This window comes from Cheilinus undulatus, linkage group 20 (assembly GCF_018320785.1).
Source record: "Cheilinus undulatus linkage group 20, ASM1832078v1, whole genome shotgun sequence".
Taxonomy (NCBI): Eukaryota; Metazoa; Chordata; class Actinopteri; order Labriformes; family Labridae; genus Cheilinus; species Cheilinus undulatus.
Genome location: NC_054884.1, coordinates 24,063,001 through 24,076,584, shown reverse-complemented (window position 1 = coordinate 24,076,584; position 13,584 = coordinate 24,063,001). Strand labels below are relative to the sequence as shown.

The window sequence follows — 13,584 nt, the reverse complement described above, 5'->3', positions numbered from 1 at the left end:
AAGGCCTAAGGGAGGATAAGGCCTTTAAATATCAAATGCTTGTTGTCAGACAACCTGTGAACTATAACCTCAGTCTCTGACAACAATGGGAGGACAGTGTGCAGTTTCTAAATATGATTATGTAAGAGTAAATCAATTATTATGAGCATAGGGGATGAATATGGGTATGTTGTGCGTAAGAGGCTACTCTTTATGGCTACAGGCAGATGTACAAAATTAAGAATAGTCCTTTCAAATGTTCTCATATTGATTGGGTTTATTCACTCAAAACAAAATAAGATATATTACAGACAGTTTTTAAAGCAAAATAATCAGGGTCAAAGAATTAAAATATACAAAAAGTCTTGTGGACTTGACATGAGGAACAAGTGATAACTGGTGCTTCCAGATTTATGGCCACTGTAATAATTACAGCAGCATTGAGTGGTGTTCTGTAATAAAACCTCCTCCAAAAGTCTCTCTTTCATGTAGCTGTCTATAACAGGACAAGTTGAAAAGAATAGTAAAAATTGATCCCTATGGGAACAATAAAGGATTCTGAATCTGAAAAATGTGACAAGATGACAACATATACATCTGTCCCATCCTCACGTTCTTCCTCTCTGGCTGTCATGCTGTCATCACACTGACGTCTGTTTGTAGTTCTTGGTGTCCAAAACCTTCTTTCCACACATTGCACAGATTCCTGAAGAGACAGATGGAGAAGGAAGAAGAAAAATACATACAAAATCAGTTCAGCAGTAACGTTAGGCCAGCTGTTTCACTTGGTGTATTTTGTGTGGACGCATCCATACCAGTACGTTTGTGGGCCTTCTTCATACAATTAAATCCTTTCTTTATTGATGCTGCAGATGCCAACTTTACTTTTGTAGGCCCAGTTGCCCTGTACCCTGCCTAAGCACTACTACCCCCCCCACCTAGGCCCCCTGCTGCCCTGCACTCAAATTGCTTTAAGCCCAAGCCGGCCTGTGCACGGTCAACTCTTGAATACGTGTCATTGCATTGTAATACAACACATGCCCTTGTTTATGTGAAGCGCAGCATCAGAGTCAGCAACATGGAGAAAATCAACGCAAATAATATTTTACTTTGTTGCTTATTTTTGAGTTTTTAGGTCGGATTCCTTCTCAATCGCCCAGATCGCTATAATGTAGGGACAACTTAGCTTCCTGTAAACCAGTGGTTGAGGCACCGAAACAAGTTAACATTGTCCTCTCGCAGGTCAGCACTAGAATAAACTGTTGACTCTGTGGTAGATTTAACTTGTTGTGCAATAAATGTCACATCTTTCCTTGTTTTGAATAAAGCCTACATTTTAACATGGTATATTTGCTTCATGTTATATTTCTTTTACACTCTGAATGTTCTTTATGTTCTGTTTATCCATGCTGCTTTAAGAAAAAATGAACCTTGCTTTGTGTCAGTCAGAAAAATCAGTGGAGCGCTTTGTAAAGTGGGATGTGTGAAAATGTCTCTGCCAGAGAGACACTTTGTGTTGGACTAGTTCTCAGGAGTTACCATAGAAGTTACATTCCCCCTCTTCTCTCCCCATCCAGCACACTTTTAAGGCTATGTGAGCAGACCAATCATTGGATTAATAGAGTCGTTTTCCCTCTAATCTCTTAACTGGAATTGCAATCCACAGCTCCTCTATTTTTTTATCAGTACATCTTTGTTGAGTACTCCTATAATGGTCTATTAGTGAATTCTAGACCATTGTTTTTGTTAGATCGTCGCTCTCTTGGGGACTATATCTCACATGTCAAGCGGCATAAAGATGTTAAGCACATTCTTGTCAAACTGTTCACTGTGACCAAAAAAGGGGGAAGAAAAGGAGAAGAATTTTAAAAAAGCAACACAAACCCACAGGAGGTGAAAGAACTTTACGGCTGAGAAATAGAAAAAAATGTAAAAAGGCAGACATACAGTAAACACTACACAGAGCACAGTATGGACTATGGCAGTGTTTAAATACTGGTTAATGGAAACAAAAATGTCAACAGGCCCTGGCAAGAACAGGAAAGAAAGCCAAAACTAGAGCTGGAGTCATTCAAAAATTGCCCTCCAACATGAGAAAATGTACAAATATAATAAACATTTTAATGTTCCTTTTAATGTCCTTATTTTATTTATATAAAGATTATATTAAAAATAAATTCTAATAATCTATTTTCTAGTTATTTTAACCTCTTTTTCTTTTATTTTTTACAAATGTGTTTATATACCGCACATCTATTTCTGTTGTTCTAACATGTCTATGTGTCCTTATGAAGCCCTTTGGACTGCATGCTTTATGTAAAGGTAGAGGATTTAAGTAAATAAAGCTTAGCAAAGCTAAGTTTAGAGTGAAACAAGACTGAAACAAACATCTATCACCTCCACAATGTTTTTTTTTTTTTTAAGAATATAGAAACGGATAATTTAGTGGTTCAGGCTGATAGTTTTCATATGAGGCCATGCTGTAGTAAACTTGCAAAACATGCTTTTAAAAGTTTTTGAAACACAAAAAACACTAGTGGAAAAAAATTAGTGATAAGGAATTCAAAAATATATGTTTCAATCTGTTATGTCCTCAGGTTTCAGTATTGTCTAATATATTTGTTACAAGTTCAAGCAGAGTTGATTTACCAACATCCTCTGGCAGAGCTGATACACGAGAAAATAAAGCAAAACTATTCAAATTCATACAAATAAGTTAACTGCATAGGAAAGGAAACAAAAAATACATTCAAATGTAATAAAATATAACAGATTTAATATGAATTTAAAATTCAAAGGTACAATATGTAGATTGTACTGACAGTGCTGAACCTTCCCAGGAGTGGCCGGCCTACCAAAATGACTCCAAGAGCACATCGTTGACTCAGAAAAGGTCAGAAAAGAACCCAGGACAACACCTAAAGATCTAAAGGCCTCACATGACTCACTTGAGGTCGGTGTTCATGATTCAACAACAAGAAAGAGACTAGGCAAAAATGGCATCCATGGGAGAGTTCCAAAGTAAAAATCACTTCTGACCAACAGAACACAAATGCTCTTCTCACATTTACCAAAAAGTGTGGCTTTAAAAAAAAACCAAAATGAAGGTTTTGGGGTGATCTAGTCAAAGTCTGGACTTAAATCTGATGAGATGTGGCGGCATTATCTTAAACAGGCAGTCCATGCTCAAAACCCTCCAATGTGGCTGGATTAAAATACTTATGCAAAGAGGAGTGGGCCAAAATTCTTCCACAGCAATGTGAAAGACTCACTGCCCATTATCCCAAACGCTTGCTTGCAGTCATTGCCAAGGGGGGCGCAGTGGGTTATTAGGTCCAGGGGCAATTACTTTTTCACATAAGGCCTGGTAGGTTTAGATGGAGTTTTCCCTTAATAAATGAAATCATCATTTAAAATGTCCTTTTTGCACTTCATCTGCCTTTTTGCACTTCATCTGATTATCCTTGTCTAATATTACATTTTATTTAATGATCTAAACTATTTAAGGTAAATATGCCAAAAAATAAGCAATCAGGAAGGAGGGAAATACTTTTTCACAGCACTGTATGATAAAACATTTTTCCAGCTATTTCTACAGCCATCATGCAACACCACCCTAGTTCTCGAAATCCTAACAACTCTTCTTAGATAGAGATTTGGGGACGTTCTGCTGGAGTTCACTGAAGTCGTTGTCATGTTTGTTGAACAGTCTGGAACGGTGCCATCATGTACTGCACTTGAACCTACCTTTACTTTGTTTTTTACATTTTATTGTGTACCCGTTGCCCCTTTATCTGGCCTGGTTGTTGGCTGTTGATTGCAATCCTCTGCTTCAAGGTTCATCTAGATAGGCTTTTTTAGAGATGCCCGCTTATTTGGATTTCATCATTCGTTCTAAAGTGTGCAGGTGCCTTCAAACATACTTCATTTAAATCTAACCTACTCATTCTGTGTGTTTGACTTTGCTGTTATGTGTGGCTTTGTAGGCTAAAGGGTTGGTTTATACAAGCATAAAAAAACCATCTAACCACGTTCACACAATCCAAGTTAAAAGACAATTACTAGTTTCTACGAGCAGCTAATTCCCCACATAAGAATGTCCCCTACCTAAAATACCTGTACTCTTTAGCTTTTAATGCAGCATGAGAGCTGGATGGTCTATGTCTTTTTATTGTTTTAATTATTATGTCTTTTAGGTGGTTTAATTTATTTTTTGGTTTGGTTCATATTTAATGTGTTTTACAAGTTCTTACTGATTTTACAGTGTTCATATGTGTGCTTATGCTTTATGTATTTACCATGTTTTAGTTCCTGCTGTGCTTTTATTTCTGTTTTTCATCCACTGTGCAGAAAATGTGCTATATAGATAGGGTGGATTAGATTGGTTTGGAGTAGTGTTTCCTTTACTCTTGTCAAGTAACAGACCTTCTTTATTGAACACTTTACTTTCCCAAATAAACCAAAAACACTATATGTTGCTACATTAGAGGAGGAAAAACAAAAAATGGTGACAGAGTCAGCTAATAAAACCATCAGAATTTAATCCAGCTGTAGCAATTACAGCAAGTACGGAGTCTGATGTGGTTAGGTTCATACCTTTCTTGTATGCACAGCCCTGACAGTAGTGTGATCCAGGCTGATGAACTGAGCTTTTGCAGATCCTGCAGATAGCAAATCCTGTCTTGCTGTAGGGATCAAATCTAAAAGGAAGAGGTGGTACAGGCACATAACATGGGATGCTGCAATATGCAACTTGTGACAAACAAAACACAAGACTTTGATTTGTTTTAAATGTATGCTCAAGCTATAAACTTACCTGGCTTTCTTTGAAGTAAGCATCTTGTTTTCATTCAGCTTACGTCCGCCTCCCTCTGATGGAAGAAACAGCAAGTCTATTAAGTGTCATAAACATGATTTGTTGCCCTCTTTTTTACATTGATTAATACCTAAAATGACCAAACAAACAACTTGATAACATAATTTGGAGTTTGGGGTACTGGAAATAAGCTTAATCATCAACCAAAGTCAAAACTCATTTCCAGATTAATGAGGAATAAGGAATTGATAAGGAAATGCTCCACTATTGGTTGTCTGAAAGCCCTAGTGACATAGATGAGACTTTTGTTTGTTTCCCTGTTTAACTACCCAAGTATTTGTATAAAATGCAAGGTATACATTACATATCACTTGCAGTTTTATGGGCTATGATAGGATGGAATGATTCTTACATTTTACATGCTTACATATTCAACAACTTCTTCAATTTAAGGGTTGACTGGTTTATTTTTGCTCAGTACTTATAAAATTTTAAGAAAAGCAACTACACCTTCACTTGAGTACAATAGTTAAGTGCTCTTTAAACCGCTGGATGTGGTTAAATTCAGTCGCACTGCCATATGTCAGCATTGGCTGATTAAAAGTATAGATTGTCAAACAATGGGAAGATTAAAGTGCAATGGAGCAGTTTAGATTTTTAAATGTACCACATGGTAATATAGTATTTTAGGTCACTGAGAATCACAGAGGTAAAACACAAAATGAGGAGTTTTACATTAGCCCCAAAACTTGGCAAGGAGGACACATTGTTGTTTTGTGTTGTCCACTAACAAACTGGATTTATAAGAAAACATCTACTAGGTTTTTAATGACAGACAAGAGTCTACAAGAGTTTTATGTATACAAGATGGTGAACAAATGACCATCAATCCACTTTGTCTACAAGTTTGTCATAAATGAAGCTCATGCATGGGGATCTTTGACCCATTAGTATAGAATGAAACGCATTACTAAATGTGAACTCTACGCCGAAACTTGTATAGGATTTTCACCGAATTGCTTTTTAGTGGTTAAGAAGTTACAGTCAATGTTCTTGTTCCAGAGATAACGAGGAAACCTGTGAAGCAATGTAATTCAGCTTAAGTTCACCTGTCGTATTCCGTGCTCCATCCTTCCAGGTGTCAGGTGTGATGACTTTACCCAGTTTCTTCTCGCCTTAAACGAAAGGAAAACGTATAACAAAGTAAATAAGACAAGAAATAAGGTAATACAGACTTACTACATTGAGGCTGGAAGTGATAACATTAAGCTAGCTGGGCATTACGTTGGCCTACGGAAAAATCTTTTCTGTAAGTCCAAGTGCACGTTACATAAGGTAGAGAATATCAACACAGGGTATACGTACACTTTTCACAAACCATATTCCCTCTGTGTTTTCGACGATTGACAAAAATGTGTTAGATTGTTAGCTGAGCGTTAGCTTTGTCGTTCGTGTTTGTAGCCTTACGTTCGTTACTTCCTGTTTTCTAGCTCTCGCGCACACTGATTGGTCAATTTCATGCTAACCTCAGAATGATTGGTTGATACCACAGTATGTCACACGCAACGCTTCATTCGCTGTTTTGATTGGCTAGAGAAAAAAAACTGCAAAATACTATTGGAATAATATGACCTTTCAAAACGCAAAACTGTTGATTTTTATTCTAATTAGTACGTCGACCACCGAGAAGAGTGAAAGTCAAACAAAAGTGACACTGAAACATTTTGGTTAAATATAAACCGAGTACTCTCAAGCATAGGTAACGTGTAACGGTTAAAAACGATACCATGTTAACTGCGACTAGAGGGCGAAGGCGTCTGTGGCTTTGCAGACAGAGGCGTTAAAAACTGGAAAAAAAAAAAAAAAAAAGACATGACTGCCCCCACACCCGAGTTGTGCCTCTTGTGTAGGTTTTGCTTTAACACTTTGAGGGAAAGTGATAAATTGCGTATTTTCTTTGAAATTTCACACGCTGACATCAGACGCATTCAACTTTAAAACCCCAGTAAACAAGTTAAACATGTTTATTCTAAACGGCTGTTTCAGGATTTTGTTTTACGCATAGAAAAATGACCTTGATTTCTATGCCATAAAATCCTACGAAATATTACGACATAAATATTGCGCACTAATTCTGGCCAGCCTCTACATAAAACACATTTTTATGGTACAACGATGTTTAAGATTAGATGCCACCGGACTTTTATTGTGAAGTAGAAGCGGAAGTAAAAATTACTCCATGTTTACGGAAGACAGGTCAAGAAACATCTATGGATGTACCTCACTCCGCACATATGCTGCTGGATTAAAACTTTAACGTATTTTATTTTAATTTTGTGTTATTTCTGTAGCCTCTTGTTGTAGACAGGAACAGTCTTCACCATGTGGGACCATGAAATCAGAGCCATGGCGTCCACTCACTGCATCATCGCAGCGTCGGTGTTCATGGCGACCGTCCTACCTGCGGTGCTCGTGCCGGGCTTCTCGGTGTACGGGACTCACCTGCTGTGGATCTACTCGGTGTCTGGTGCGGTTATCGCGGTCAGTGTCGCCGTCTTCTGGCTGCTTGGCATTACACCGCCAACGAAGAAGCACACAGTGGGATACAAGGTGCCATTCATTGACCACTGCTTGTGGAGAGAGAATTTGTTTTAATGATAATTCAAACTGTCAGAATAATGTGAAATAGATTTCAAACGAAGGTACAGGAAAATGATGCCATATACATATTTTATTATACTTAAACATAATATATGTTCAGGTTATGTATGGGAATATTTAATCATGAAGAAGATTCAGGGTCCTGTAGACCAGGCTGAACTTTTACTTGTACCCATGCCCATTGAATTTTTGAAGAGCAGGTAATGTTATCCTGCTGTTAAAGGGTGTTTATGGGGCGCACATGGCCTAGTGGTTGGGTTGCACCCCTTGTAATTGGGCAGCCTGGGTTCAAATCTGGCCTGTGACTCCTTTCCTGGATATCTGTTCCCCACTCTTTCATTCCTGTTTCCATCTCTATCCATTGTCCTCCTCTCTAGATAAAGGTATAAAAGCTCAAGCATATGTTTTTAAAAACAGGTGTTTATACACGGCACTGTGCAGATGAGGCATGATCAGGCTGAAGCAAGGTGTAGATGTGGCGTGTAAGCTGCCAAAGGGCGCTAGTGTACAGGAAGAAAAATTGACACAAACCTGGTCATGCCCTGGATGTCCTTGCATATTAGCTGTTAAAAAAATAATAAGGTCTACACCTTTAGGACGAAACTAAGGGGTGGATGTAGTGAGTAAGCATGGCCTTGGGTACTGTCCAAGCGAGTAGTAGGGTTGACATTAGCCCCTGGTCTTGCTGTAGGTGGCCCAGGGGCCTGAAAAGTGCTGGTGGTCTCTAAACTTATTAACCAAGGATCAAAAGTCACTTGGGTACCAAGCAACACACATGTGTCAGCATGAGTCAAGCTTGACTCTGGACGCCCTCCCTCCCTTCTCCGGCCTAGGTTGTGGTTTTTTGTGACTGCAGGACAATATTCAAGACAGATTTCCCCACAGGGACATCACGGTATATATCATGTCTTAGAATGATAAGATTTTGAGTAAAAAAAAAAAGTAAAAAGTAGCATTATGAGTTAAATTTAACAGTTTATTTGTCCAAGTACTAGTGACACATTGAGAACTAAAGTAAATAAAGTCCTAACACAGACACTCATAATATACAGTTTACCAAATAGAAAGATTTAAAAAACACAAACAAAAACAATTTACCCATAAAAGACAACAAAGAAAAAAAAACCTTTGAGCCTGAACATGAAGCTGTACATGATTTATGTACTCAGCTCTTTCTATCTCCATTCTTTCTGCAGCTATCGAGGTTGGTTCGTGCCTGTGTGTACTTCTTCCTGTCGTGCCTCTTTTTCCACACTGTGGTGGTTCTCTACGGAGCTCCACTGATTGAGTGAGTAGAGACTAATGCTCAAAAACTACCTGTATGTTTAGAGAGATATCAGTTGAGAGGAAAAAATGTAGTGGACTGTTTAGGAGGACTTTTTGCTTGCTGTTGATTTGCAGTGTTGACTGTGTATGAATATGGACAGAGTGTGTAGGTCTCCTTCTGTTGTAGACGCTGAAGCCGAAATACCCTTATGACAGTCGCTGATATAGAGCACTGATGATGCACTCTGGAGCCAAGACATGCATCATATAACAAATTAAAATACAACTACTCTGAAAAACAGAAAACTTGGACATACATAAGATCAATAATAACTATCTATCTTGAGAAAATCCAGGTTTGACGAAGGTTTATCTGACACATATTTTTACTTTATGATAAGACCATGTGTTAAAATGGAAGAGGCGGGACTTATATGACTCATGCTGCGAGCAATCAGCAGTGTGAGCTCTAACTATTTTGGCTTCACTCCTAGGCAACTGTCTCTCAGTCCATCTTGAATTAAACCTTTAGTACAACAATATTGATGCATTTTCAGGTGTAATACCTACAACCAAATGAGTTTAAAAACAAGTGACCAAATTAGAATTAAACCATATATTTACACAATGTAATGTTTGCTATTTATTTACTCCCTGAAATTAACCTTTAATCTGCAGGATTATATCCACGTTGGTCCTTTCTTTTAAAAAGTGTTATGATCCCTATGATAAAAAAACGAGCCTAAAATTTCTGGTTTGTATTACAGATCAGCCTTGGAGACATTCTCTCTTGCTGTGCTCTTATCCTCTTTGACCACGATGAGGTGTCTCTGTGTCCTCGGCCCCAACGTCCAGGCCTGGATACGAGTGTTCAGTCGACATGGGTAATCCTAATCTTCTCTCTCCTTATTTTGCTGCTCCTTTTCCTCCTGTTTGTATTTTATGCTCTATCAAATGTCTCTAATTTTAATGCTACCTGTTTTTTTTTTCTGTTCCACTCTCCACAGAGCAATGTCTGTTTGGGACACATGTCTACAGATCACTGTGGCCTGCACGCTGGTCGGAGCCTGGGTGGGAGCATTCCCTATACCTCTGGACTGGGACAGGCCATGGCAGGTCAGTGCACTCTGAAAAGCCCTTCATTATCTGTTGGAAAGTCATTTTTATGCAGAGTTTGGGTTTATTCTGTAATAGATATAAAACTAAAAACAAAAGAAAATGTATTAATTCCATAAAACTCTGTAATCACACAATATGCGATGGAAGAGCCAACCTTTTGAAACCCGTTGTTAACAAAGTGGGCTGATGTATCAGATAGGGAGTTTCTGCAACTTTTTGTTCTACAGTAACAGAACTTTCTACAGAAGGGTTTATCGTTCACATGACAGAAAAAAAAATCTCCTTTTTTTTCCAAGTTACAGTTTAAATGTCTTTAAATTACATAGAGGCTATCTGTGGTCCCAGACATGGATGTGGCTTATGACTGCCTTGGATTTTTTAAATAAAAAAGACCACATTTTATTTGCAAACCGGTTCTATTTAAAAAGGCTGCAGGAGAGATGCCTAACAGAAGTCAACAGAAGTAATAGGAAAATAACTCTAAATGTTTTTTTTCCTATGTAACTTGTGTAAATTAACCTAACATCATACGCTGATCCTGGTTTGGACAAAAAGGGAATAAGACCTATGATATGTCAAGATCATCTTGTTCTGTCAGTGCTATGTCAGGGTGTTTCTGGACACTGTGAACTTGAGAGCAATCACTCATTTCTCTGTCCTTGCAGGTTTGGCCTGTGTCGTGCAGCCTGGGTGCTATGATTGGTTTCCTGACTGGGCTTGTTGCTGCGCCTGCATGGATCCACTATCATCGCAAACAGCTCACGTACAAAAGCAAGTGATAGGCAGATATACTATACTTACTGTATGTGTGAGTGTGACCATGAGAATATTTTCTCTAAATCTGCTGCTTTCCTTTGACCTTGTAATGATTATTTATTTGAGACTCTCACTATTTGCTACCTTTAGGAAAGGTGATTTTTTAAAATAAAATTCACTCTTTGAACATTATTATTTTGTACACATAAAGGCTTAACATGTTCCTGAAGACTTTTGACATGAATAAATCATAACTTCTTTCTTTGTTTTCATTTTTTTTGGAAATCATTCATTTGAATCTTACTTGAAGGGGCAGAGCTAGAGGATGTGAACACCTCATCAACCTTAGAAATACTGTTACTGCAGATGCAGGAATGTATAGAGAAAATCTGACCTGAAAACATGAGATTGGAGCAGCTCTAGTACAGAAAGGCTCACATGGAATCAAAAAATTAATTCAAAAGGAAAACTCTAGATATAATACACCAACAATGGCATGGTTTTCTATTACTCAGTGGGAAAAATGGAGGAAAGTTCTGGAGGTCTTAAAAAATATCTGCAAAAGGTGCTCCATTTGAGGAGATTTTTCATCAAAAATATCCTGAAAAATTCCATCAATACATTAAAATTAGTATCAGGATCATTTCTAAAATTGTCTGTGGAAAAATAATGAAAATCCATGGGAAAATTCCCCCAAAAATCTGAAATTTCCTCTTAGATTTACAGAAGAAATCATGGAAGGTTGGGGGTGAGAAGCCTGAAAAAAATAGGACAGCATCCCGAAAAGATGTGAGAAGAATTTCCTAAAAATTCTGGGAAATTTCTCTGAATTTACATCAACATACCAAGAAATTCTCAACCACATTCACTGAGAAACTTCTCATAATTCAAAATTTGGCAAATTTTCCTGGAAGAATTTTGAATTATGAGAAGTTTCTCAGTGAATGTGGTTGAGAATTTCTTGATTTAATTTCTTTTCAAAAACTCCCAAACATTTTCAGCAAATTTCAAGGAAAATTTGAAATATTGTTCCACAAGATTCTCCACAACATTTTAATATTAAATGTACATTTCTGGAAATGTTTTAAATCTTCTTGGAAGTTTTATTAAAAGAATCCTTGGAACCATCCTTGAAATTTTGAAATCACCAGGAGAATTCCTTAAAAATTTCATCAATAAATTAAAAAAACACTGGGGAAAAATCTCTTTTTTTCAGAAAAGTTTCTGACTAAAAAAGTATTTTGATGTCTTGGGAATTTTCTGTTATTTTCAGGAAAATTGATTTCCAGGGACATTTCTTGAAACTCTCAACCCAGACGTTTTCAGCAAATTTCAAGGAAAGTTTCAGCAAATTCCCCCAAAATTTGTTCACAATAATCCAACAACAGTTTTATACTAACTGTAATTTTCTGGAGAATTCCTGGATATATCTGGGAAAATGTCTTGAAAAATTTGTTGGAGCTGCCCTGAAATTACCAGTGAGATCTCTGGCAGAATTATCTGCAAATTTCATGGAAAATTTCGATATTCTCACCCCCAAACTGTTTCCTACATTCCATAACAGTTTTATAGTATTCAGAATTTTCAGGAAATTCCTGAGGATATTTGGGTAATTCCCAGTGACTCCGTGGTTCTGATATACTATTGTGAGAAAATTTCCCTATATCAGGCTTTTGGGAGATTTTAAAAATTCCTTACTGAAGGACTAAAGGATGGAGGAATCTAATGTACCTACAACAAACTTAGTAAAGCACCAAAGATTTCCAAATAAAGTCAGTCTGGTCTGTTTGTTACATTTGGCCAGTCTCACTGATTTGATTCTGAATGACTGAATCTGGGAGTGCTCAAACCTGTTGGTGGTGCTGTTGTATCACCTCGTACTGTGTGTGAGAGGCAGTGAGAGAGAGTATGTATGTGTGACGGCACACAGGCTATAAATGAAGACTAGAACTCAAGTCTCCCTCTCATTTGCAAACTAATAAAAACTAATCAGCATTATGGTTGGGCAGTCATTTATTGAAAGAGTCGACTGAAAAGTTAAAGACAAAGTGTAAAACTTGCTCAAAGTGAACTTCCATTACACACACCAGCTCCGTTCTGCACCTGAAGCTGACTACTGATGAATACTGTTCCTTTTTAAACCCCCATTAATCTTGCTCCAACTCTATTTCAACTCCCTCCTCCCTCCCGCTCTCATTCTCATTCCACCTTTTTACATCCTCAGGCGACCATATTGATCCTCTTTCATTTTAGGGGCATTAATTTTCCTCCTTTCAAGCCGCCCACGTTCCTTGTTCCCCCCTTGGAGCCAGTAAATACAATGAAACTTAAATTTTCTGCATTGCAGTGTCAAAAAGAATGGTGAATGATGAATGTTTTTCAGAACAGTCTAGACACTTTAACACCATGCAAGTTGAGTAATAATGTGAAAAAGTAAAAGCAGTTTAAGGCACATTTTAGGATGAGATTTAAGGTGGACGGTTTGAGCTTGAAGCAAAGCTGTCCATCTGCCCTGTGTCTGAACTCTTACTCCAGATTGTTGCCAGGGAAAGCTGCGGAAAATAGCCTTGAGGAAAAGAAGAAAAAAAGGAAAAAAACACATTTTCAGTGCCCATAAAGGAGGACAGAGGATTTCAGCCTCTTAAGTAGCTGACATACACTTTTAACACCAATCATCACTTCTTTTTTCACGCTTCAATCCCTGCCTCCCTCTCTTCTCTGATGAAATTCAGTATGACCTCATGCTGCTACCTCTATTACCATTGTTGTCCATGCATTTTTTCTCTTTCCACTTCCACATCTCCTGTGGAGAGCAAAGAAAGTGGCGAATTACAGCCCTGGGAGAGGAAAAGATCTCACCTCCAGCTCCCTTGCCGTGTGAATTAATTTATATTTTTAGGAAAGATGATTCATAAATTCTACCACACTGGGCATGTCCTGTCCAATGTCTGTTCTTGTCCCTTTCTTTTATGTGTAACTGATGTACT

At 37.8% G+C, this 13,584-nt stretch overlaps 2 protein-coding genes across 4 annotated transcripts; one reads left to right on the top strand and one right to left on the bottom strand.

The window, feature by feature from the left end:
- Window positions 1-241: 241 nt before the first annotated feature.
- Window positions 242-6,312, bottom strand: cript (cysteine-rich PDZ-binding protein). Its single transcript, XM_041815036.1, has 5 exons — window positions 6,161-6,312; window positions 5,905-5,970; window positions 4,796-4,850; window positions 4,576-4,679; window positions 242-685 (listed from the first exon to the last, which is right to left on the bottom strand). The coding sequence occupies exons 1-5, from the start codon at window positions 6,174-6,176 to the stop codon at window positions 621-623; spliced, it is 306 nt and encodes a 101-aa protein (XP_041670970.1). The 5' UTR covers window positions 6,177-6,312; the 3' UTR covers window positions 242-620.
- Window positions 6,313-7,026: 714 nt separating this feature from the next.
- On the top strand, window positions 7,027-10,857 carry pigf (phosphatidylinositol glycan anchor biosynthesis, class F). Of its 3 annotated transcripts, none has more exons than XM_041816016.1 (6): window positions 7,027-7,051; window positions 7,147-7,405; window positions 8,653-8,744; window positions 9,490-9,606; window positions 9,730-9,838; window positions 10,507-10,857. In XM_041816016.1, exons 2-6 carry the CDS (start codon window positions 7,178-7,180, stop codon window positions 10,618-10,620), a joined length of 660 nt encoding a protein of 219 aa, XP_041671950.1. In that variant the 5' UTR covers window positions 7,027-7,051; window positions 7,147-7,177; the 3' UTR covers window positions 10,621-10,857. The 3 variants fall into 3 exon arrangements, with proteins under 3 accessions (XP_041671950.1, XP_041671949.1, XP_041671951.1); XM_041816017.1 differs by lacking the exon at window positions 7,027-7,051 and adding an exon at window positions 7,056-7,071; XM_041816015.1 differs by having other exon boundaries at window positions 7,030-7,405.
- The last annotated feature ends 2,727 nt before the right edge of the window (window positions 10,858-13,584 follow it).